Consider the following 26,602-nt stretch of genomic DNA (forward strand, 5'->3'; position numbering starts at 1 on the left):
TGTGTACAAATCTGCCTTAAAAGCACACATCTTATAGAAGAGATCCAAACAGCAGACGGAACATGCGTTGTAAAGGGCATACCCATCATGGAAAACGGGGTGTTAAAAGCACACGATTAATCTGATCTGTGAAAAGTTGGACAGCGTGCAACGTGAGCAGGGAAGGCTCAGCTCCATCTGTTAGATGGATTCACTGGTGGCTTTCTACACTGTTCTATGTTCTCCCTCTTCTCTCCCCCCCCCCAATGCAACATCCCGCACAAGTGAAATGCTGGCACGATCATCTGCGCAACGCAGCCAGGGAACAGCATCTCTAAACTTCAGCCCCCGCCCCTTGCCGGCCATCTCGAGTCACAAGGCAGCAATTGGGCTCCCTCCATCTCGGACCAGATGTTCCACATCCCGCCTAGTTGCCTTCACACGGAGAGTAATCTGTGCCACTCAGCGGGATTAGTGCGTCGTCCGGTCTTTAACATCTGCAGCCGGGAATAAGCCCCCTCCCCAAAATCACCGCCGGCGCACACCGCCTGGACACGGAAGGAAGAGGCAGGAAGGCCGGTAAGAATATTATGGCATCACTTTTTGGGTTTGGCGACAAAGGGGGACACCGAGGAAGGATACAGATGTTTGCCAGCAGAATAGAGTTTAAGGTACACCCAGAACAGCCCCGATAGATTTGGTCACCATTCCTGGGCACTTTTGTATGCTTTGGCTCCCATTGAAATGATGTGGTTGCAATCAGAGGAAGAACAGGTAGGAGAAATGGTGCGTCTTTCCACATAGCTGTGGCCCCCAGTGTCCACGGACAAGCTAAGGGTGGCCACGGACATGATTTCTGTTCACCTCCTTTGGAATCCAGATCCCGCATATTTTATTATTTTAACATGCAAAGGCAGACGCCCTGTGTTTTAGTGCTGCATAGGAGGCACTTGGCTCGTGTTAACTCATCGTCAACCTCTTTGATTGTGCCATCGCTTTGCGTCTCCTGTTTTCGTTCCAGCCCTCAAGTCATCAAGTCACTGAAGAGGTCTGCTTCTTCTCCCCGCCGGCTGTCCTCCTCCTCCTCCTCTTGGCTGGCCCGTTCCCTGGATTTTTAGAGGCAGCCATGAAGAAAAAAACATAGCCAGCCATGGATGGTCTCCAGTTCCAGGTAGGGCACAAAAAATATGGTGTGACTTGTTGTGGTGTGGGAGAGGTTGTCTCTGAATCAACAGTCAACATCCAGAGGCTAAAACCTGAAGCCTCTTGGGTCCCTGCCTTAAGCAGGGGGTTGGTCTTGATGGCCTTGTAGACCCCTTCCAACTCCATGGTTCTAGGACTGTATGACAGTTTTGATGCTCATGTCATAATCATAAGACTTAAGGAGGTGGCCTGATATGGATTGAACCCATTGGCTACCTCCCCCCACAGTGCGTACAGCAATAACAATATATGTCCCATCAAATTGAATTCGATTTGACTTTTCCCAGGATTTCCTAGATACAGAGTATTCAGATGTAGTTTGCCACTCCCTTCTTCTGGGGATGCTCGCAGACTAGGCAGCTAGCCCAAGGCTACACAGGCTGGCTGTTCTCCATAGTGTCACAGTGGGGAATCAAACTCCCAACTCCTAGCTCTGCAGCCAGGAACCCAGTTCATTGAGCTCGATGTGTCTTTTGGGAGTAATTTATTTTCAGAAGTGTTTTTATCAACTTATGGGCCCTAAGGAAATGGTCATAAGAACGCCACTGATTGCTTCCAGCATGTGTATTGCAGCTACTGTTCAAGTAGAATCCAATTTATAGCAACTCTCAAGATAATGTGAGATTTTAAAGACTGCTTTTGACCAGTGCCACACCCCCATGAGTTTCCATAGCTGTGCAATGATTCGAACCCAGGTCTCTTATGTCTTAGTTGGTCATTCTATCCACTATAACACACTAGCTCTCAGGGTGAGTGTGCCTCTGGACTAATTCAGCTTAGGAGGTGTTGGTAGCAACGTATGGGTCTTAGAAATGTGAAGGGCTTGTTGGATCATGCTAAAGGACTAAAACTGAGAATGTTATCCTCACTACACTGTTAAAAGCACTTTGATCCTACTTTATTCTCTAGAACTCCATCCTGTGGAATGCTGAATCTGTAGTTTGGTGAAGAATGTAGACTTTCCCTTTGTAGTTCAGGGAAGGGCACCAGAACTCCCCAGAAGAGAATTCGGAGTCTCTCACCAAAACTACAAATCCCAGAATTTTGTAGGATGGAACTGTGGCAGTTAAAGTGGAATGAAGCTGTCGTAACTGTGCAGTGTAGATATACCCTTATTAGATTCAGTATGGTCTAGCAGTGGGAAATTTCTGAGGTGTGGTTGCCCAAGGAAGGAAGGAAGGAAGGAAGGAAGGAAGGAAGGAAGGAAGGAAGGAAGGAAGGAAGGAAGGAAGGAAGGAGCTGATGATGGGTGGAAGGAAGGAAGGAAGGAAGGAAGGAAGGAAGGAAGGAAGGAAGGAAGGAAGGAAGGAGCTGATAATGGGTGGAAGGAAGGAAGGAATATATAAATATAAATATTCAGCGTGAGTTTTCACGTATACAGCCCACTTCTTTAGATGCAGCTGTTTTTTATCCTCAAAAGCTCACCATGAAAAATATATATTAGAGGCAGCTGGATAAAAACCAGCTGCATTTAAAGAAGTGGGCTGTATACGTGAAAGCTCGCGCAGAAGTAAATCTGTTAATCTCAAGGGTGCCAGAGGACTGTGGGCGGGGGAGGGATTCCACCCCCCCTTTTTTTGCTGTTATATAAGAGAATGCACAGCTACTTATGACCACATGGCTGAAGTCTGGGGTAAGGGTCAGTTTTAAAAAAAACACCATACATAATATTAGGGATCTGTTCCACTTGTACATGGTTGCAAACCAGATATTGAGGGGTTGGGATAAGATCCTGCCTCTTGATGAGGAATGAAACAGCATTTCTATTTTTTCTGATCTTTGTGCTGTTGTTTTGTTTCATCCACTGGGATTCAAGCAAAGGAACCCATTCTGGGGTCAGGAAGCCACCTCAGTCTGATTCACCGCTGCTACCATGTTTAAAGATTTAGAGTCATTTAATAGAGCTGAGCCAAAAAGGTCCAGCTTGTGTCTGGATTGGGATCAGGGTAGAGTATTATTCTCTGTACATCCTGTGATCACTAAGAAATAACTCACACCAGACAGTGCTACAAGCCGTCCAAACCACAAGCTACATGCCTACATGTGATCATGCCCCATTGATTTTTTTTATTTTTCGTAAGCTTTCATGTGTCCAAGTACACTTATTCAGATGAACAGTGTGGTTGTGTCTCTGGGGGTAGTTTAAAACTGTTGAGCAAAACTTTTACTCTGCCCAGAGATACAGGCGCGCCATTCCTTTGAAAAAGTGTGCTTGGACGCATCAAAGCTTATGTAAAATAAGAAATAGTTAGTCTTCTAGATGCCACAGTACTATTTCAGGTTTCTCTTTTGTTACAAAAGAAACCAGCATGGCTACCCACCATACTCAAGAGCTTCTTTTTAATGCTACCCTTCTCCCAAAAAGCTTGGAACAAATTTCATTGCATATCCTTCGGTTTTGACAAGATCTTCTTGAAAGGACACTTGCTGGATGAAAACTAGTTGCCAGGGTGCCAACACAGTTTCGTTTGCCCGGGTGCGCAGGAGAGAAAGACTGCTCTTAATGCCATTTTTAATGGTGAGCTTTGCCCAGAAAAACAGCTGAAGATTTTCTCTGGCGCTTGCAGGCATTTTAGTGAAATCTAAGGATATAGATTGTGGATATATAGTGGTGCTGGAGGAAACTCTTGAGAGTCCCCTGGACTGCAAAGAGAACAAACCTATCCATTCTGAAGGAAATCAACCCTGAGGGCTCACTGGAAGGACAGATCCTGAAGCTGAGGCTCCAAAGTTTTGGTCATCTCATGAGAAGAGAAGACTCCTTGGAAAAGACCTTGATGTTGGGAAAGTGGGAGGGCAAGAGGAGAAGGGGACGAGAGAGGACGAGATGGTTGGATAGTGTCATTGAAGTGACCAACATGAATTTGACACAACTCCTGGAGGCAGTGGAAGACAGGAGGGCCTGGCACAAAGAGTCGGACATGATTTAACGACTAAACAACAACAAGGATATAGATCCATATCAAGACTATAGATCTATATCAATCCTCCACAGGAAAGATCCCATGCTGTTTGGAAATCTTGCACAATATTATTTTCCTGAAAAAAAACTTGTCCGTGCAACTTTGGAGGAATCGCACAAGGTTTCCCATGAGATACGGGGAAAGGGAGTGAACATTTGTGCAGAGCAACTTCACTATCAAATGGGTCTTCCCCACCTGCGGCGACTACATGAGAGACAGAGAGCATGTGGTATTCATGCCCCTACGGTTTGCTTCTCAGAAGGAAAGGAAACAATTTACATAGACCTCAATGAGCAAACATAACACTTCTGTGTGTCCTAGGGATGGGATTTTCTGGGCTATAAACACCAAAAATCTGCAGGCTGGGAGTTCTACCTGGCTTAAAGATACCTGATTAAACACCTAAATGTGATAAACCTAGGAGAAAGATGTGTGTGGAAAGGCTTTGAGTTCTAGCTAGGCCTAGCTCTTACTCTGTTCCTGGAAGATTTCCCTCAGAGCAGGAAGCTTGGGTGGAGCTAGGCCTAGCTAGGCCTCAAAGCCTTCCAGGCCAGGCCTTTCTCCCAGGTGAGCCACAGTTAGGTGTCTAAGGTACGTAAAACTCACAGAACAGAGGACTATGGTATTTGTAGTCCACAAAATCCAAAAGTCCCATCGCTAGAGTGTACTGCCCAGTCAAGAGGCAGGCTAAATCCATGAGAATGATGAATTTGGTGCATATTCTATAGACATCTAGTGAAACCCTCTATCGTGCACACAACTTTTTCAGCCCACAGTTTGGGGTGTAGAATTTGGGGTGAAGAATTGACCAATTGCACTTGTTGAGCAAGTGCAATTGGTCAACAAGGAGCAATTCCTGAAGAGATCTTGGCAATTCCTCTCGCTTTGTGTGTTTAAAACAAGTTGGGGAGGGATCCCATAGACCACACAAGAGGCACGTCAGACCCAAAGGGGTCTTCTGCCTTTTGCTGCACACAGTGGGAGAGAGGAAGGGAGGTTGCCCATTGGTTGAGCTAATCCCTTCTCTGACAGATGCTAAGAGGAGATTGAAGGTTTTTATAAATAGCTTGAGGTCAGCTCACTTTACCCACATGGCTGAGCAGCATTAGAGAGAATTAATATTCAATCTCTCAGTGAGAGGGATGACCAAATCACCTTCCCCCCCCCCCCCGGTTCCTCCATGTTTGCAGGTTTAATTCCCTGCCCTACAGAGAGAAGAGACTCATTTCTGGGAAACTGAAGGCAGGATAAGGGGAGGGAACATCATGGCCTTGTGAAGAGCTTGCCTCGATTTTGGGTTGGATGAACTCCCGAATCTCCCCTCCCTCATTTTGCTCCCAAAATACAGTTTGGCAGGATGAGTTTAAAGGGGCTAGTTGGTTGTTTAAACTTCCCCTAAACCTACATGTGTATGTCTGATTCGGATCGATTCACCATGCATTTCTGTGGGCGTTGAACCGACAGGAGTGTTTCAGCCGTCTGTAACACATTGCCCCTGTGACTGAACGCAAGACGAACGATGTCACCCATCGCCAACGGGAAAGCAGCCCCTCAGGAATCGGATTTAGGATTTGCGAGGCAGGAAGGTGGCATTTGGAAAAGACAGTCATCAGGCAGGAAGACGGGGGGTCATGATTTTGAAGAAACTGAAAATCTGCTGCAGATGGTGCCATCTAATTAGCAGATTTGTTTCAAAGAAATCTCCCATAGCCTCTTCGAACCTTGTCGGTCCCTCCACTACACCACACTGAGCATCATTTGTATATGATTAGTTCCATCCAGAACTCACTGAGTCCAAGGTAGCATGGAGAGCTTTGCTTCTCACTTGGATCCTCACAACAGCCCTGTTAGGTAGCTCACACTGGGTGCGACTGGCCAATGAACTCCATGACGAAGTGGGCCTTTGAACTCACATCTCCTGTTAGAAGACTTTTGGTTTGGACATCCATGTTTTCCAAGGTAATGACTTCTGTTCCTTCCACAAGAATCCCACTGATGGGAGGGCTGGTAGCTTTAAACATTCCTCCTCTGCCTTCTTTTGTTAAAGGCTCCTTGAGTCTTCCTTAAATTGCTGTAATTGTAGTTTAGTCTTCTCTGTGGGCCTTCTTTACAACGTCTGGCATTATCTCTTGGTTCGAACCATCAAGCCAACTAGAGACTACAGCCAAGGAATCAGAAGACTGAGACATGGAAGGGCAGCAACGAAGGATCTCAACAAGATGCCACCAGAGCTAAGATCATCCTAGGCTACTAGGTAAAAGTTGGACAGTGATAAAAGTGACAAGGGGAAAAAAGGTTTAGTTCAAAATCTGGTGTTGAATGAGTGTTTTAGAGATACTTGCTAGAACAAATTAAGCTTGAACTTCCTCTAGAATCTAAAATGAGGTTATTAGACTTGAAGCACAGCATGAGAAGACATGATGCTCTGTGAAAGGCAATAATGGTAGGAAAAGCTGAAGATGGCAGGAAAAGAGGAAGACTAAATGTGGGACAGACTGACACAGTAAAGGAAACCATGACCTTGAGTGTGCAAGACAGGGGCAGAGTTGGTGACAACGTTGGAAGCAACATGACAGTATGGAAGAATAATGTGATCTTTGTGGAGTGCAGACCACAAAAGCTTAAGCAGACCAAACCATGTTAGATTAGCAGATGTTCCAAGAAGACCGCTGTTCTTTCTGCTGAACGCCAAGATGTGGAAATGTCCAATCCACAGCTGCTTAAAGGCTGCCTCCATTTCGACTTCACTGTCTCTGGAGATTTGGAAAGACTCTCCAGTTCATGTTTGCATGGACAGAGAGGGCTGGGAATCCATGCACTGCTGCTCCTGGGTGTACACCGAGGTCCTGATGTGCCTGCAGGCAGGAAATCAGGGGTGGAAAGGAACAAAGCAGATGGCCGTGGAGGATCTGGCTGCTGTTCCAGGTCTTTGGGGTCAATATCCATAGAAATGGGAGAGCACTTAGAGAGTGCAAATGCCGGCTTATGCCATACTCCCCCACCCCAGGGGGTTTAGCCAAGGAGATCTGGATTTCCCTGGGTTGGCTGGGCCACTGGGAGTCCCAGAGAGTAAGAGGCCAGAGCTCAGAGGGGGAGGGACTGGGGAGAGACCGAAAAGGGGAGAGAAATAAATCTGCAGAGGCCAGCAGGAGCTGTAGCAGCAGGAGCGGCCACAGCTACCGCTCTCTCAGCGCATGGCGGAGGCTTGCTCTGGAGGGGTTGCAATCCCCCCCTCGCAGGTGCCCCCTTGCCCATTATGGCACCCCGTGCTCAACTTCACGGATGCAGAAAGAGGGCCCTTCCAGTGGGATTACGGTAGTGCCAGCTCCCACAGGTAAGTCTGGGCAGAGGCTGGGGAGGCCTGGGTTGGGAGAAGCCGTGCAGGTTGGGCAACCCCCTGCCTGGCGATGGTCCGCTTCATCTCCTTTCCCACTGAAGGATTTCCATCCCGCCTTTCTGGCTTGGTGGCCTGGGGACAAACCCTAAACCAATGGGCTAGAGTGGGGGATGCTATGAAATCGGAGCAGTATTCTTGTGGGGGGGGAGAGATAGAGAGACCACTCAGGATCATTCTGCACAGCAGCTTTCCTTTCCAAGCCTCTGTTCACACCGACACTCACCTCTTCTTCCCGAAATTCTCCTGTATTCATCACAATGAACTGACTTTGGGGGTCTCCCTTCCCAACACATCCTGGTGTCGCCTTTCCGATGCCGGTATTTTCCAAAGCTGGGCTGCAGAAGAATGTTCCAATGTGGGTGCAGGATCTGACATTTTTCTTGAATGGGGGGCATATTTGTTTGATATTGTTGTTGCTGCTGCTGTGTGCAACTGACTTATAGCGACCCTAATAGGGTTCTCAATGTAAGTGAGATATTTAAGGAGCGGCTGTGCCAATTCCGCTCCCCAAGTGAGCTTCCATGGCAGAGCCGAGAACTGAACTTCAGTCTCCTGACTCCTAGTGCATTACTGTACTCACTATACCACACTGGGTACAAGATATGTTTAGAGTGCATTAATGGAAATAAAATAAACTTAGAAAGGCAGAATTTGATCTCCAATAAATGAAGAAAGCCGTGCTTTGCCAGAAAATAGGTTCAAAATTTTGTGTTTGCATACCTCCTTAAATACATCTCTCTTTGTGTGTGCATATGTGAGTATTAATGCTGATCAATGCAGAAATGGGATGGAACAGACCTATAAACGAATATGCGCAATTGCCATGTACCAGAAATAAAGCCATCTGTTCAGCCCTAAAAGCAAGGCAGTTCTGTACGATAATCGCTGGTGTAAATCAGCAGGAGACAGCTGTGTGTTGTTTGCCCTGCTTAGGGTGTCCCATCTGGGTACCTGTTGGACCCCCATGGGAAACAGATAGGTAGATCTTTGCCTAGATAAATCTTTGGCTCTTACATCATGTGCAATTTTAAAACTAGAACTTGAGAAAGCCACTGGTTGGTTCTGTTGACAGAGGCAGTGAAAAGCCCATTTCTCCGTGGGGTGATGAACTGGTAGACAGCTCAGTGGTTTAGGTATCTAACAGGGAGCCAGAGCTTGGTGGTTCGATTTCCTTGTGCCTCCTTGACAGGATCTGGACTTGATGATCCATAGGTTCCCCTGCAGCTCCACAGTTCTTAAATGATGAAGAGTTGGTGATGAATCTATTCAGTCTTTTTGGTTTTACAGGAGCTATCCAGGTGCTGAAACCTATCCTTCCTAGTTTCAGGACCTCAGACAGCTCCCTTGATGTTCAGGCTAAACCAACAAGCACACACACCACCCTTGAGAAACTGAAAGTGTCCAGCTTGGAAGTTTCATGAGTTTCAGTTCATCACCTAAACCTAGATGATAGAATGTCAGACCCTACTCCTACCCCTAATTCTCAGAAAACCTGGATTTAAGTCCCTGCTTTTCTGGGGAAACCCATTAAGAAACTGCACAGATAAACCACTCCTTGTCTCACATCTCTTGAAAATCCTGTTAAGGTCACCATTAAGACAGGAGCGACTTGACAGCTCATAACATCAATATCTGCTCTACAGAAATAAATAGTGTGGCTGAGTGAATGATTAAAGTAACGAATATTAAAAGTAACTGGAACAAAGGAAATGTTTCATGAACAACTAGGTAAAGTTCTGAAACCCAGTTGTGTTAATACGCAAGTAATCAAGGGCGCCAACAATGTAGGTCCATTTAATGCTCCAGAAGAAGAATATGGTTAGAGTACATTTCGAAACTAAAGCTGATTGGAGGGACGATGAAATGGTGACAGGGCTGAAAAACGATTTATGAAACCACCAGTCTCTTTTATTTCACACTCTAGAAACTCTTGAACTGATCATTGGCCTGAATTAAACAGTAACGCCAACTATAGTAGACTTACTGAATCAACTGGTGAACAGTGAGTCAAGACTTATGTGTACCCATTGAGTCAATGGGTGTCCATTAGTTGGGTTGTCTTGAGCACACAATGATTTCTTGGAAATGTTGAAGCTGAGGTTGTCGTACTTTGGGCACATCATGAGAAGGTAGGGTTCTCAGGAAAAGACAATAATGCTGGGCAAGGTGGAAGGCAGCAGGAAAAGAGGAAGACCCAATATGAGATGGACTGATTCCCTAGAGTTTATAAGAGCAGAGCAGGGCTGTTGAGAGGATAGGGCATTTTGAAGAGTCATGGAGACATCATGAGTCGGAGGTGGCTTGATGGCATGTAACAACTTCAAGTATATGAATAACCCATTCCATGCTTCTTTGTCTGAAAGCCCATGCAATGAGGCCACTGCTGCCATAGTTTTGCACGCTTGCAGAAAATGCAGAGCAGTTGTTCTTCTAAAAGCAAAAATACTCAGGGAGACTGACACAAAACATTTCCTCATTAAATTTCGTAAATGAGACTCCCAGAACTTGGCACAACGGAGTTCTCTCCAGTCCTAAGGACCTGTTAAACCTCTGCTTTGTATCCACTAGGCCTCCAGTAAGCATAGCCTCTTCCGGCTGCCCGCGATGGAAGTGAAGTTGGTCTATGTTGCCCTCCTTGTCTTCTTCCTGCTCTCGGTTGCCATGACCAGCTGCTTCCTTTGGCAGTACAGCCTTCCCAAGGCGGAACCCAGTAAGTATCAAGCTCAGTGCCCATTTGGCCAACCCAGTTTTGGTCAAATAATTCCCTTGAGTTACTTGTCATAGTCTCATATCCCGTCATTTTTATTTAATGGAATAGCCAATACCCTGGAAGACCACTTTCCTGGGGAGAGGACCTGCTTTAAGTGGGTACACAACTCTAATATCCCAAATCCAGTGTTCACTAAACTTGGAGGCGATGTGGAGGACAGCCTTCTTGTGAGTTTGGCATTTTTAATTTGCATTAAAATGCCACTCCCAGAAGTCCCGGTTTCCACATAAAACAGTGAAATTCATCAGAAAGTTCATCAAAGTTCGTGAATAGCGACGAAACGCGACCTATCACGAACTACCGTATTTCCGGTGCAAGCTCATCTCTAATACAGAGTTATGGAGGGATATAAAGATTGCAGTGTGATGAAGTGGTAGAAAGAAAACTCACATATTGGGTTTCCAAGCTCTGAAGGGTCACCATCTTTAATGGCTTCCATTCTCTTTTCCATAATATGCGTTTCTGTACAGCAAAAGCATTTAGTAATCTGCATTTGCACTCAATATGCACATTTTTTTTAAAAAAAAGCATTTTGATGTGCAAAAACTGCCAAGAATGTCACAACAACATCTGGAGCACTACAGCATCTTGTATTTGGCAGAATTCCAACCTGAGTATTAGGAGACTAACTCGGTCTGTTTCAAAATCTGCGGAGCGAGACTTCCTCCAGCATTTCCACTCAAAAGGGCTCCTTTCCTCCACCCACGCTATCCATCTCACTTGGTTCCCAGGCCCAACAGTAACAGAGGTCAAGCCTGAAGCAGTACAGATGTGTCCTCGTTACCCAGATCCTGTGCCTCTTGACCACCCAATCCCAATCCTGAAGGATGCGTTGGAAAAGGTAGGTTGTGGTGAGACTTTGGGAACATGGAAAGGGTATGTGCATTATCCAGTGCATGGAGAACTATGAGCCAATCTATGACAGGTGTGAGACCAAGGTACATCTAAGATGATGTCCCACCATTCAACAACATGAAAAGCCAATTAGCATTTGATGCTATTAGTCCCACTGTAGAACATCTCTCACCATCAAGATGTTCTTGATGGTCAACCATCAGAACCTTCAGTGGTGGACCATCATTTTGGAACCAGTCTTGTCATTTTGAGAGAAAAGAACGAGGCTTTAGATCTGAAAAGGGATGACATGGCCTGTCTAAAAGGAGAACAAAGTGACATTTTAGCATGAAAATTGTTTGTCACAATTCAAATTGTGTGTACCCCCCCCCCAAGGAATATTAGGTTCCCAATTCACAAAACCTGAAAGGCTTCAGGTGAACATTTGGTGCAACTCTAGGGATGTTAATTTTTTTTTCCTGGAGTTTTCATTCTTGTTCCAGAGAGGCAGCCTGTTGATGAATTATGAACCCCGAGACAATTCTGATCTCCGGTGTGAGTAAAATAATGGAGGTTTTTCCCCATCAAGGTTTCTATAGCCTTGCCTCTTGCAAAATGAGTGACTTTCCCTTGTGAAGCGAAACACAAGCACAGAAGGGCTGATTGAGTTCTCAAAAGTATATGAATAACCCATTCCATGCTTCTTTGTCTGAAAGCCCATGCAATGAGGCCGCTGCTGCCATAGTTTTGCACGCTTGCAGAAAATGCAGAGCAGTTGTTCTTCTAAATGCAAAAAACTCAGGGAGACTGACACAAAACATCTTATCTGGGTGTGATGGGTGTGAAACATTTTAACGTGCCTCTCAAATAGTGTCCAGCAGCATTCATACAGAAGGCAAGGAACACAGACAGGCGACAAACTGAATTGGGATGACTGGAGACCAGTGGGGCATGTGCTCCAGTGACTGATTGCCACTGGTGTCCTGTTCTCTTGTGCAAGAATGAGACAGGCAGAAATCCATATCCCTATTAGTATCCAACGTTCATACATAGCAATTGCAAACAAATTGTGCCACATTGGGGGAAATATATTATATTATTCCGCTTGGAAAAAAATGCCTTCGTTTCTTCCCTCTTACCATTCCAAATTTGCCCGCAGGTGGACACACTTCTTCGTCACAAAATCCGCAGCCCTGGCCTTCCAGCCTTGTCGGCCATCGTGATTTATAACGACACCGTCCTGTGGACGGGCAACTTTGGGAAACGAAATGGTTCTGATCCCTTCTCGGGCATTCCCAATGAATACACCATTTACAGGTGAGCCTGGAGGTTAAGTTTTTTGTTGTTATTGTTGTGCAAGCAAGTTTCCCTAAGATATGTATTTTTGTACAAAATGGAGACTCCTTGGGTAAGGTCCATAACCAGATGAGGAGACAGACAGACGACAGACCAAGTGACAGCATATCGTTAATACAAGATGACTACCAAGGTGTTGATTTCTTGAAATTGCAGCCCAGTTGACTCCTGTTCATCTACTGGGGGCTTAACGATGAATGGCGGGAGCTGCATTCATGTTTTTTTTTTAATTGGCTGGATGGTAGACTATGCACCAAAAATGCTCTTAAACATGCTGTTTTCATGGTTCTGTTCACTCAATGCTCATAAACACAACAGACTCTCAAATACATTCTGAGCAGACCCACAGATGTCAACACAACCCTTCTTTGGACATGATTCAAAAAGTCCCAAAACTTACAAAGGCACTGGCTATACTGGCTGGTGAATCATGGGAGTTGTAGTCCACAAAGTAACCTCGCCAAGCTCTGGGAGGACCAATGCTTGGAGGGTACAGTCTACTTTTTTCTCCACCAAGCTCCTTCCTAATCAAAGCACCCCATCTACTCTGATTCTTGTGTTATTACTGTTTCCAATGTAGTAGTTGTGCTAATTAGTCTCACAATGTTGTCAAATCTAAAGGAAGAAAGGAAGGGAGGGAGAGAAGAAGTCACAACTCCTTAAAAACTTATTTCAGTGCAAGCTTTCCTTGATCAAATACAATTTCCGCAGATTTAAATACATGAATACATTCAAGTTCATCTCTAAAAGCCTAAATAGAGATCAAGGCTCTGTAGCACACTACATATATTAATGCCTCCACTTTCTGTAACACCCCATGGGTATAAAATAGTCATCGCTCTGACGTCTGACCCAGAAAAAGAACATTTCTGTGACAGCCAGATCTACCTGGCATGTAATTTGTTACCCTAGTGATGGCTTGCAATTTCAAATTATTCACATTTCAAATCTTGTGTTAACAATGTACTGCCCTATTATCTGGCTGTATCCTCAGCTGGTCATGGCTTCTTCTCTGTAGGCATTACATGTTGCATGCGGTGTGACTCCATGTGCAACAGACAACATAAAGAGACTTCTTAACTTACACCAACATGTCTCTAAAGTAAAGGATACACCTTTTCCATAACTGTAGAGGAATTCCTGCCCTTTTGTCTGTAGAAGTGGAATTCAGTAAAAGAAAAAAGCTGACCCTGAAATAAATCTGTTGATCCATAGTTTTAAGTTCCATAGTTTATAGCCTCTCCACCTTCCTTTCCTCCCTTTAATTTTGCCAACGTGTCCTTTACTTTATAAGAATTATAAATAACTTTGTAAGGCAGACACAACCCCATTCAGTTGGTTTGGAATTTGCCATCTCCTGCACATTCCAGACCTTGTGTGTGTGTGTGTGTGTGTGTGTGTGTGTGTGTGTGTGTTTCCATGTGCAGAGCAGAACAGCAGAAGAAATTTTGACAACAACAAGAACACGCCACAGGATTTTCTTGTGCATGGACAATGTGGACACCTCTTTGCCAGGTCATCCTCTAAATCAATGGTTCCCACCTTGCTTAACCCAGATGAGCTGAAACAACCATTCCCAGAAGCCTTCACTACCAGCTGTGCTGGCTAGGGCTTCTGGGGGTCGCAGCCCAAGAACAACTGGATTACCCATGGTTGGGATCCACGGCTCTCTACACACATCATGGTATGGCCCTTATCAAGCAAAAGGAGGAAGCATAGAATGCTACCTGTGGCATTCTTTGGAAAAACAAATCTTTTGTAGAGCCGGCTAGAGATGTTCCCTAGACTTCCTTCTTTGTATACATCCTGAGCCAGGTTCATGCTGCCCTTTCTAAAAAAAAAATCTATAAAAATTTTAGTATAAATTTCTCAAAACTGTTCAACTTGATACTCGTCCAGTAAACCACCAATGGTCTACTGCAGTGGTTCCCAACTTTGGGTCCCCGGAGGTTCTTGGACTGAAGCTCCCAGAAATCCTGGCCAACATAGCTCATGGTGAAGGCTTCTGGGAGTTGTAGTCCAAGAACCTCTAGGGAACCATTGCTGAGTGTCGGTAATGGTTGAGCGGGGGAAATTACATCTGCCAGCGCAGCTAATTGCTCTTGTTCGTGTGTCTAAGTGCCGTTTGTGTATTTGGCAGGATCGCCAGTGTTTCCAAGATCTTCCCCACCCTCATGTTGTACAGGCTGTGGGAGGAAGGGAAGGTGACCTCTCTTGATGACCCTTTAGAACGCTACACCCAGAGCTTTACAATTAAAAACCCACTGGGACGCCTCAAAGAGTCTGAGCAAAGGTACTCCGCCGATGGACTTATCTTCCTGGAGAAAGGCACCTTGCCCTTCAAGCCATCCCCTGTTACTTTGCGAAGGATGGCCAGCCAGCTCTCAGGTGAGAGGGTTCTATCTTTGGCCCTGTGACAGAACCTTTCCAAGATATTGTCCATCCAGATCCAAGCAGACCTGTTGTTCAGAACGCCTGGCAAGTTTTTGTTCAGTTGTTTGGACTCTGGTTAAACCAGGCACAATATAGAGAGCGACAGTATAAATGGGAGCACCTGTGTTGTACCTTCAATGTGGTTCTCCATACATTACCTAGAACCGTGGTTCCCAAGCTTGGGTCCCCAGATCTTCCTGGACTACAACTCCCAAAAATCCAGGCCAGCACTACTAGTGGTGAAGGCTTCTGAGAGTTTTCATCCAAGAACAACTGGAGGACCCAAGGTGTGGGGGGGAACCACTGATCTAGAACCCTGAAGGATCGGGGTTCTAGATCAGCTGCAATGTGTAGAGAAGACTCTCCTCTTTAGACTGATTCTTGCCAAAGATCAAGGATGGTGATGAAGTGGGAAGGGCTAGCGCTTTCTCTCTTAAACTACATTATAAATGTCTAAATAGAAGTAATGGATAGAGTGTCAGACTAGGACTTGGGAGATATGGGTTCAAATCCCCATTCAGTCATGGAAGTTCACTGGCTGTTGGTGGAGATGTTAAACCATTCCTTGAGTGTCTCACACACCTTGGAAGTCCTATCATGGTCACCATATATCAGAAGCAGCTCGTCTGCAGATCACAACAACAAATAGAGCTACAAGCACCCGGAAGTGTCCTCACCACTTTATAATTGGTGCCCATCTTAATAAAACCAAGCGAACATGGTTTCTGAAGGGTGGCTTCCTTCCAGAGGGGGGCCAGCCCACACGAGGCAAAGCGAGGCAGCTATCTCAGTCCCCGGCCACTGCCTCCATTTTTGGGAAATGATACTAGATCACCAGAGAGTTGTGTGTGGGGAAAAACCAAGATGGCTGCCTGATGGACAAGCAGTGGGGGAAGCCATCTTTTCTCACACATACCTCAGTGAGTTTTAAACAAGCTCCGCTGAGTTGGAGTAATATGTTTTCTTTTGGGGGGGGGGGTTGTTAGAAATAGAATGAAAGAGGAGGAATTTCTCAGGTAACTTTTAATGCCCTTTGCAGGAACTTCTCTACATCCACATGTTTGCCTTGCGAGGAACATTTCTACTCCAACTTTCATGCATTTCCCCTTAAAAAAAATTTAATAAGCGGACCTTTTTGTTTGCTTCTGACAAGAGGCTGGTAAAGTTATTTTGGGGATTAGATTTCCCAGAATTCCCCAGCCAGTATAGCCCACAGCCATGCTGGCTGGGAGATTCTGGGAAATAGCAGTCGTTCCCAGGAGTAACTCTTACACTTTCAGGCCCTAGTAATGAATTGCAACATCATTCGTCTCCGTGTGCCAAGAGCGTTCTGATTTCCTGTTGGAAGAGAAGGTGATGGTGGCTTATCGCGGAGAACAGATCTTAATGTGTGATTTAAACTGACCTTGTGATCCGAGATTCTGGAGCTATTAATACTTCTGCCCACCTCAGGTTCTTGATCTTCTGGGAGTGAGTAATGCTGGTGCCAACTGTAGTAAGAGTCTGGCCTAATCAGTAAATCTTCTCCGTGTGTGTATCTGTGTACCGAAACCTGGCATAAATAACTCCTCCAGGAATCCCCCGGGCAGTAATCTCTCAGATCATCCTCCTTCTTGAGGCTGTGGGATTCTTCTCCAGGTGAAGCTTCTGGGTCTGCTTTCGGATGGTCAATGGATCAGGCCTGTGTTTTGACCTATGAAGGGGCTGAAGATTAGGATTCAGCCCCTTGGAGAGTGCCTGTGAGGTTCAGAGTAAAACCTGGATTGATTCACTGCCCCACTGGAATCGGAGCGATCAGATTCCAGTTTGCCCTGCAAGCAATGGGACATGTGGAGAATGACTTTCCTTGGGTGTGTCTGCCCTTCCAGGTCTGCCCCGACGTCTGCGCTCCACAAGCCTGTTGTGGAAAGGAACCACTCAGGAAGCACTGGCGCTGCTGAAGGATGATGTCCTGGTGGCTGATCCGGGAACCAAGTAAGTATACAAAGCAAAAAATAAATAAAGCAAAAGCAAAGCATGCTGCTTATATGCTGCCCCAGAGTGCTTAAAGCACTCTCTGGGCAGTTTACAATTGAATTATGCAGACTACAGAGATCTGGGTACTCAGGTTACTGACCTTAGAAGGACGGAAGGCTGAGTGAACCTCAAGCCAGCTATCTGGGTTGTGAGCAGAGTTGTGACTGCAGTTTAACCACTCCACCACGAGGCTCATTTTGGTGAGATCCCCTTCTCAGCATCTGTAGACTGCCGCCTTCCAGATCTGAATAAGGCCACCATCTCCATAATTGCATTTCCCCCCTCGACAATGAATTTAACCTAACCCCACCTACACCTGTTCTATCACTCTTTCGTCCCTCTGGAATCCATTAAAATGATACCGGTCTTTGAATGTTTTAGAAATGTTAGCAGTCGACAAGGTAGCTAACCTCTCTTTGAAAATTATTTCAAAAGTGCAAAGGTGACTACGCTGAGCTTTTGATTTGCGTGAGAAAGATCCCTGGTTCACTGCTTAGCATTTCTAGGTAGGACGGGGGGGGGGGAATTAATAATCTCCAGGTACTGCATGAGTGAGACATGGAGAAAAAATATATGTGAGAGATGGATAGAAACTAGAGATGGGCACCAATCTAAAAATAAACCAGGAAGTTCATTGAAAATGGCTGGTTCATTGATTCTGGGCTATCTAAACACACACACAAAAAAATTCCTGAACGAATCAACAAACTGATTCATGGTTTGTTGGGAAAAATTCAGAAATTTGTGGTTCGTGGTTCATGGACTTCCGCGAACCACAAACCAAGATGAACCACCATTTGGGGGGGGGGGTGTTTGTGTCCGTCTCTAATACAAACTGATCAGGGCCAGGCAAGGGACAGGCAGTGGTCTCTGCCTCAACTATTTCAAAGACTGGCACATAAAAGGTCGAGCTTATTTCTTTCTTGATGCTTCTGAGCAGTGGCTCCCAACCAGTTATTGTTGGACCACAACTCCCAGAAACCTTCACCATCATCCATGCTGGCTGAGGTTTCTGGGAGTTGCAGTCCAAGAACACCTGGATTACCCTTTGCTCTGGAGGGTAGGAGCCAAATGAGTGGACTCAAGCTCCAATAAAAATCAAGAAGGGCTCCCAGTGAGTAAAAGCCATGTGAGGGTGGAACAGATTGTGGGTGTTCTATGGGCAGAGGCTTTTTTCAGCAGAGACTCTGCTGAAAAGTGTGGTCGCAGTAAATTTCTTCCATCATCATCATCAACTGGCCTAGATGGCTTCTGGAGTTCCTTCTAACTCTGTGGTTCTATTTTTAAAAATCAACAAAAAACACTCGAAGCAAAACAAAATCAAAAAAGGAGAAGGCATTGTGGTGCCTTAAAATCTAACTGCCATGTTTTAATATAAGCTTTCCTGGAACGTGTTCTGCTTCTTCAGACCTATGGGTTAGAATACAGAGACCACATGGTGAAGCATGTTTGGGGATATAGAATCCTAGAATAATGCAGGGTCCTATAAGGTCATTGAGTCCAACCTCGTGCTCAATGCAGGAATCCAAACCAAAGCAGATCTGACAGGTGGACATCCAATTTTCTCTTGAATGCCTCCAGCGTTGAAGCATTCATACCTCTCGAGGTCATTGGTGCTCTTGTTGTACTACTCTAACAGTTATGAAGTTTTTCTTGATACTCAGTCATAAATCACTACGAGGTGTGAAATGCAACTGAGCACCAGAGCCTTACATGAATATTTTAATGTGCCACAATGGGTTTTGTGTGTGTGTGTGCTTGCCTTTGCTTTTATTTTCTCTTTGTGTGTGTTTGTGTGTCTGTCCTTCGATATGCTTACACAGACTAATACAGCTACAACTATGAAAACATATTAAAGCATAGAAATCATGCTCTTGTATTTTCACGGTATCCTTTTCTGCAACAGGATTAAAAACATTCTTTGCTTGCTTTCTCTGCTATTTGGGCAAAAAGACCTAAAAGAGATCAGCCAGAAATTGAGTTCCCCTCCCCCTCCAGATTCTTGGCTAGAATCACAGACAAGATCCATAATAAATACTACATGCAAGTTCTAGTTTTCACGCCTAATGGTGATTTAAGTGTTTCTGTGAGGGGAAATCTTCAAAGCAGCTTAAGTGACCCTCGTCCTATCCTGTTCTCTCTTGGGAGATTAAATATTCCCAGCTTTCTTTTCCCTTCAGGAAAAAATAACCAAGGGAGGTAGAAGCAGTACTGGAGAGTGTTTTTTTTTTAATCCACAAATTAAATCCAACCCAGCAAGAGTTTCTTTTTAAAATGAGGAAGAGCTGCAGATGAAACAACTAGGAAATGTTCTTGGTATGAAACATGAACGTGAAACTCCCTGGTGACATTGAGGGACTCGCATGCTGTCATGCCTGTTGTACCTCACAGGAAAAGGTAGGGAGGAGCAAAACCATGTCACCCCTTTGAGCTGTTTGAAGGGAATATGAGACTTAAATCAAATAAAATGAAGCAAGATGAAATAAAATAAAATAGTGTCAGTGGTGCCTGCTAGAGATGGGTGTGAACCATCCATAGTATAGTAGTTCGTGCCAGTTCGTTTTTCAGCCAAATAGGCATTTGGGACTTTCCAGCTCTGCCTCCTCTGTTAGAGACCCACTCAGAGGCAGTGGCTGGGGAGGCGGGGCAGGGAAGCTGCCTCTGAGCGGGTGCCCACTGAAGGAGGTGGAGCTGAGAACCTCCGAAAATGTGTTTTGCCAAAAAAAAAAAAAAAACTGACACGAACATTTGTACCCATATCTAGCACCTACCAAAGAAACAACTCCATCTGTGTTTCTTTCCACAGTGCTGACGTTTCATGATCCGGAATTGTTCACAAATCATTACTGTTACAGTGACATTTGCACCCATATTTTCTAAAATTCTTCCCCACCCCCATTTCCCCACACATTCTGGCATTCCGGATTCTCTGCTTTTTGTTTCTGAAGTTGCACCTTGTATTAGAATCTCTCCACAGCTTGGGGCACTGCTTTATCTTTTAAAAAAACGCTTCTTGATTTCATCATGTTATTCCATGTATTTCTTAGTTTCGATTCCTTCCGTTCTGTGTTGCCAAGTTGTGGTTGGATGCTGACAGAAAGCTGTCCTGATCTCATTGTTGAGCACCTCATTGTTCAAGGGAGACGGGGAAGATGTGTCTGTGGGTACAGCTTTTTGCGCTTTGATTGGGCTCAGTGGCTTAGGTAACTGGATGTGGAGCCAGAGGTCAGACTGTGGCTCATTGTCAGGGGCTGGACTCGATGATCAGTTGGGTCCTGTCCAGCTGTGCAGTTCTAAGAGTGACAAGACTGATCAATAAAACACCTAAGATTTCTACATGTTGCTTCTCCTCCAGGAGAAATTTGGAAAATTAGAACTTCAGAACTACCCCAAGATTGAGTGTTTATGTGTCGGAGGGATGTATTTTGGCCGCTTCTTAGCCACTATATAAACTGTGAGCCACACATTGCTTGACCTTGGGTAGCCCAGATGTTCTTGAACTGCAGTTCCCCGAAACCCCAGCGAGCACACCCAGTGCTGAAGCCTTCTGGGAGTTTTAATCTGAGAACATCTGGGTTACCCAAGGTTGGGAACCATTGACCTAGGGTAACAATGGATTGAATCCAGATTTGGCTAAATTTAGAAGAGCCCTCTTGAAAATCCATGGGCCGGTGTCCAATTGCTCAGAATTAGAGCTATTGACTTGATAAGATTTCCACAACTGTTGGTGTGTCCATCAGCAGTTGATTCAATCTCTCTACTCTCCTGCTGAGACCAATAATAGGACATTAACCATGGTATTTAAATCAGTCATAATGAACACAAGTGTCATTGATTTCAAAGGGTTCTTTTAAAAGTATGACTAAAGGTGGATCCATCATGTTGATCCTGAGTCTCGGTCTCTAGCAGTGGTTGCCAAACATGGGTCCTCAACCACTCCCAGAAGCCCTGCCCACATGGACCAAGGATTCTGGGAGTTGTAGGCCAACATTGTCTCATCATGTTCTGTAGCAACTGAGATGCTTTGATGTGGCAGTTGTTTAGCTTGGTGGCCACTGAGAACGATATGCATTTCTCCCTCCTTCCCCTCTTCCTTCTTCAGGTGCCATTACAGCAACCTAGCTTTCTCCCTCATGGCACATGTCTTAGCAGAACACGCTGCCGAAGGCGAGTACCAGCGCTGGGTCACCGAGAACATCCTTGACCGTTTGGGGATGGAGGACACGGGCTTTGATATTACCCCTCCCATCCGCTCCCAAATGGCCGTTGGTTTCTACGGCAGTGGACAACCGGCTCCCCTCTATGACCTGGGTTGGTACAGGCCCTCGGGTCAGATGTACTCCACAGCCGCGGACCTAGCCAAGCTGGCCATGGTCTTCTTGGGCACTTACCACCGGCGTCTCCTGGAGCCCGACACCGTCAAGACCATGCTGACGCCCTTGTTCAAGTGCTCCAGCGAGTACTTCGCCAACAAGACCGGCACTCCCTGGGAGATCAATGAGTTGCTCGGGTACGACATCATCCGTAAGGACGGAGACCTGGATGGCTATTCGGCCACCTTCTCCCTGGTCCCCAAGCTCCGCTTGAGCTTCATTGTGCTGATGGCTGGTCCTCGTCCTCAAGGAGGAGACCTTGTGGCCCAGACCTATGAGCATCTTATCCCGGCCATGGAATCTGCCTTCCGTGAGGCTGAGAAGAGCCTCAACCCGCCGCCAAGTCCTACCCCTTACGTGGGCTACTACACTTACTCCAATCTAACTTTCTACGAGATCAAGGTTGGCTCTGGTGGAGTGCTGGTCATGCAACAGTTTGGGCCTCACATCGAGGAGCTGATCCCCGAAAACTATCGGACTATCAAGCTGCACCACCTTGAGGACCGGGTCTTCCAGGTGGTGTTTGACAAGGAGTTTCCTTGTACTCTGCATCTGGGCTCGGCCTCAGTTTCCCTGGAAACCCAGGACGGGCAGCTTTTTAATTTCTACCCTTTTGATCGCAAAGGATTGTCCCCCGGCTTTGATGCTCCAGGGCTGAACACATACAATGTGCTGCGCATCCAGCGCAAGCCGGTGTTCTATAGCTAACTGGATGGCCGTTTTGACTCTCAATTCCGATATGTGATGTTCAATTAGACTGCAGAGGAGCACAGAGAAATGGTGGGGAACCCAGTACTCCATCACTTGAGTGGACCAATGGACCCCTGTCCAAGGAAGTGACCAGCTATTCCCAAAGGACAGACTTCCGAAAGGCCAGACCTGTCCACTTGAATTCCACCAAGGTGGAATCCAGGCCTCTTTTGAGCAACGAAATTGTGAGATCTTTTGGGTTATTGGACTTCACAATAACACAGAACTCAACCTTAAATGCACTTTAGTTCATATCCTGAGCATGAGAAGATCCGAAGGGCAATCTTAAATCTTGGAGAGAGAGAGACAGAGAGAGGAAGAGAGAGAACGTGTGGTGTCCCTCCCTTTATCTTCCCCAAGCAATGCATGGGCAAGCGGTGCTCAGGGACAGATACTCCATGGTGCAGACCCCACTCTTTGCCAAGCTATCAGAAGGGGAAATCATGTAATTATCTCACAGCGGTGGAGACTGATGTAGGAATAACTCATGTAGACAGACCAACTACAATAGGCGGTAGACGCTTCAGTAGTAGATCTGGACACAGAACCTACTTAATGTGCCCGTTTTAAAAGGATGAACGGCGGTGTGCCTTTTTAAGTGTTAAGAGTGTGTCTCCGGTTTTGCAGTTGACATTTCTGGATGGTAGTGGTTTGAAGACACAGGTAGACACTGGTTGATGGTGTTCCTCATCCCATACAAGGTCTAGTTTCATTCGGTGGGATTCCTGCTTCTCTTTGGAGGAGAATGCTTGTGAGTTGCATACCTTGAAACATACACACACAATGGTATATGTGAGACTGCATGTAAAATGTATCCTGCCAATAAAGACCTTTGATCTGAATCTCTGAATGAATTGCTAAGCTTTGGGATCACGTTCTCTCTCTCTCTCTCTCTCTCTCTCTCTCTCTCTCTCTCTGTCTGTCTGTCTGTCTGTCTGTCTGTCTGTCTGTCTGTCTGTCTGTCTGTCTGTCTGTCTGTCTGTCTGTCTGTCTATCTATCTATCTATCTATCTATCTATCTATCTATCTATCTATCTATCTATCTATCTATCTATCTATCTATCTATCTATCTATCTATCTATCTATCATACCAGCCAGTGTTATTTGCAAGAGGCTGGAGCAGTTCTTTGTTACCCATTTTAGTATTTTGTATTTTGCATTATTTCCCAGTGTTATGTCATGGATAAAGTGATAGACTAGGACTCTGGAGAGCAGGGTTCAAATCCCTGCTCAGTCATGGAATACTCACTAGGGAACTGTTAAAACCACCCCATAAATATCTCACTTACCTTGAAAGCCTTATGAGAGCTGCTATAAGTCAGTTCTGATTTGACGGCACAGACCAGACACACAAAATAACGAAACACATCCTGAGATACTTCCACCTTGGTCCTATCACTACCTAGACTTCTCCATTCATCCGAAGGGATGTCTCAAGGGACCATTGTCACATTTTTTTGATTCTCACCTCCACCATCACCTAGGGCCGTGCTTCTCAACCTTGTGTCCCCAGATGTTCTTGGACCACAACTCCCAGAAATCCTGGCCAGCACCACGAGTGGTGAAGACTTATGGGAGTTGCACTCCAAGAACATCTGGGGACTCAAGATTGGGAACAACGGCCCTAGGTGATTACAGACCAAGGGTGTTGGGGGGCTGCCCTGGATATGTTCATGAACAGAGACTGAAATGAAGCAAGGCTCTTGTTTGCCTCCCTTGTGTGTGTGGGTGGTGCGGTGGAGATTGTGTTGCCTTGCTCAGGTTTGCCCCCACCTCTGCCCAGATGCATCACTACGGCACCTTTGATCTGAACTGCCCTGACCTGAATCTCTGTGTCCCATCTTTTTGGAGTCACAAATGAGAGAATCGTCGTCGGAGGCCAAATCCTGCGATCCACACATGTGAGCCTCGGGGGGGGGGGGGCTTTGGAGGAGATTAAGGCTGGGAGATAATATGATGGGAATGCAATTTCAAATCACAGGATTAACAGGAGGTGGGGCGGGGATGCAGGGGGTGGGTGGATGTGTTGCTGAAGGTGGGGAAGGGCTGCCCTGATTATGAATCTGCACTCAGCAAGGATTATCTGTGGATCTGTGAAGTAACGCCCGGGACAGCTTGTGAGACAAAATCAGCGCATTCAGAAGAGGAAATGGCAAATCAACTTCATCAACGTGGTTGTCACTGTCAACTCACTCCAACTTGTGAAAGAAGGAGGCAACATATATATGGAAATAGCCAATATACTTCTTTTCAGCTAGCTCCGAGCCCTATTCAGGCCCATAGCTCAGTGTTTTAGGTCTCTGGCTGTAGAATCAGAGGTTGGGAGTTCGATTCCCCCACGGGGCCTCCTGGGAGAAGAGCCAGCCTGGGTGGCCTTGGGCCAGCTGCACCTGTTCAAGAGTGCCTCCAGAAATGGGATGATAAACCACTTCTGATACTCTCTGTCTGGAAGACCCTGAAAAGGCTAACTGCAAGTCGGAATAGACTTGATGACACGTGATTATTGCTACAGTGTTAATCATTCTAAAAGTTTCACAGCTTTTGCTACAGTTCTTGTTGTGCTCCCTGTTGGCTTTTTTTTTTTTAAGGAAAATGCTTGAGATTGATAAATCAATGGCATACAACTTGAAATGTTGATCTTAAAATGATTGAAAATACCCTTGAGAGGAAAATATCCTATGGGGTAACTAAAAATATCATTCCTCATGAAGTCAATAAAGAGTGAGGTTAATGCCTCTACTCATTATCGCTCTGAATAGTTTGTTGGTAGGATCCGAATTGGATACATGATATCAGCGCCCATCAAGATTGTTCATCAGCAGTCAAGAAACATAAAGGAAAACAATTCCCGGTTGTTGTGTTTCTTCTGATGTCTGATTTCATTGCCAAGAAAACCAACTTGTGGCAAATAACTATGTCTCTTGTGCTTTTTTTTACATCTGATGTGTATAATCAGTGAATTGTGTTAACTGCCAGGATCTTGGTGGAATAACATTGTCTGTGCATCCGTTGCCTGAAGGATAATACAAATGAAGCTACTTCCCATGAGTGGGATTTCTGCCTGCTTCCATTTTTGCCTTGATTTTGTACTTTCAGGAAAATTTTGAGCATCATGGAAGGAGCTTAGACAAAATAGCTTCGGACACGTAGCAGAAGTTCTTGATATTGACTTCTTCTCGGGCTTTCTCTATGTTCTCTTCATTCAAATAATAGTAGCCATTGAATGCCATCAAGTCCGTTCTGACTTATGGTGACCCTTTCCAGGGTTTTCTACACAGGGCATACGCATAAGTGGTTTACCCTTCTTCTAGGGTTGCTCTAGACTGTGCAGCTTTCCCAAGGCCACCCTGGTTGGCTCTTCTCCCAGGAGGCCCAGTGGGGAATCGAACTCCCAACCTCTGCAGCCAGAGACCTAAAACGTGGAGCTATTCAATCAAAAGCTTACTCTAAATGAGAAAGAGGACTTAGCTGACTTCTGTTTGGCAAGAGAAATGTGAAGAAGTGAACCGTTCAAAATCTCTCTCTCTCTCAAGAAATAGGTAACTAAGAGGTAGCCTATTGGTAAGGACTGACATATGGAAGGCACATCTCATGCATATCTTTATATATTGTAAATTGAATTGGAAGGGGGTCGATAAAGCCATTGAGTCCCTCCCCCTGCTCTATGGAGGAATCCAAATCAAAGCAGATCTGATGGATGATTGTCCCATTTTCTCTTGAATGCTTCCAGCGTTGGAGCGCTCACCTCCTCCTAAGATCATGGTTTCCATTGTCGTACTGCTCTAACAGTTAGGAGGTTTTTCCTGATATTCCTGATATTTTTCCTGATATATATATGTAGGATGTAAGCTATCGGAGATGACCTCTAGGGGTCTGGCTGTACCCAAAATATTCCTTGTTCATGAATTTCCCATTCTTTAAAAAAAAGGAGGATGAAAGGAAGCTGGAGAGAATTATACTGTATTTCCAGAGTTTTACTTGCCGAGACTTTAAGAAAAAGAAGTGATGGGAGGAGTCTGCCCGCAGTTAGTATTCCAACGTTCTGATTAAACAGATGCCAAAGTACCAAATATACAGCAATTACCAACGAAAGCAGTTTTTATTAGTAGTCTAGGACCATTTTTAAAATGGGTCTTGTGTTGCCCTGTTGTGTTGCTCACCGCTTTGATATTTAGCTCCCATCCAGAGGCTGTCTTTGCAATGAGATTTCAGAATGGCTCGCACATCTGTTGTGGTGCAGCTGAGCCTTCTGCTTCTTCGCTTGTTTGTTTGTTTGTTTGTCCGTGGCTGCTTAGAAGTTAATTCTATGGTGAAATGGAAATTGATTTTTTCTTTAAGATTCTGAATGGCAGGAAGGAGACGCTGTGTTTGTTTCCCTGTATTCTTCTGCCACCTTCTGGCACAATTTTGTCTAGACATTAATTCTAATCCATTGATTCTCAGGGTGATGCGTTCGACAGTTTTCCCCTGTGGATGGAGGCACCTCATTGCCTAGGCAAGAAGAATCAACACACCCTGAAATTAATA

At 45.4% G+C, this 26,602-nt stretch overlaps 1 protein-coding gene across 4 annotated transcripts; it reads left to right on the forward strand.

Annotated features, from left to right (window-relative positions):
- The first annotated feature begins 226 nt into the window (after positions 1–226).
- On the forward strand, positions 227–22,912 carry LACTBL1 (lactamase beta like 1). 4 transcript variants are annotated; one of them, XM_072977701.2, is made up of 8 exons: positions 227–558; positions 1,001–1,150; positions 10,111–10,252; positions 11,044–11,153; positions 12,306–12,463; positions 14,643–14,890; positions 16,804–16,909; positions 21,054–22,912. In XM_072977701.2, the coding sequence occupies exons 2-8, from the start codon at positions 1,130–1,132 to the stop codon at positions 22,030–22,032; spliced, it is 1,764 nt and encodes a 587-aa protein (XP_072833802.2). In that variant the 5' UTR covers positions 227–558; positions 1,001–1,129; the 3' UTR covers positions 22,033–22,912. The 4 variants fall into 4 exon arrangements, with proteins under 4 accessions (XP_072833802.2, XP_072833803.2, XP_020668041.3 ...); XM_072977702.2 differs by lacking the exon at positions 227–558 and adding an exon at positions 650–753; XM_020812382.3 differs by lacking the exons at positions 227–558; positions 1,001–1,150 and adding an exon at positions 2,350–7,479.
- Positions 22,913–26,602: the final 3,690 nt, after the last annotated feature.

This window comes from Pogona vitticeps, chromosome 7, assembly GCF_051106095.1.
Source record: "Pogona vitticeps strain Pit_001003342236 chromosome 7, PviZW2.1, whole genome shotgun sequence".
NCBI lineage: Eukaryota > Metazoa > Chordata > Lepidosauria > Squamata > Agamidae > Pogona > Pogona vitticeps.

Bases quoted from the DNA above. Each gene is read 5' to 3' on its own strand.
- LACTBL1 (XM_072977701.2), top strand. From the start codon at position 1,130: ATGGATGGTCTCCAGTTCCAG. The intron at 1,151-10,110 runs GTAGGGCACAAA...TGTATCCACTAG, and splicing joins TGGATGGTCTCCAGTTCCAG to GCCTCCAGTAAGCATAGCCT. The intron at 11,154-12,305 runs GTAGGTTGTGGT...ATTTGCCCGCAG, and splicing joins TGAAGGATGCGTTGGAAAAG to GTGGACACACTTCTTCGTCA.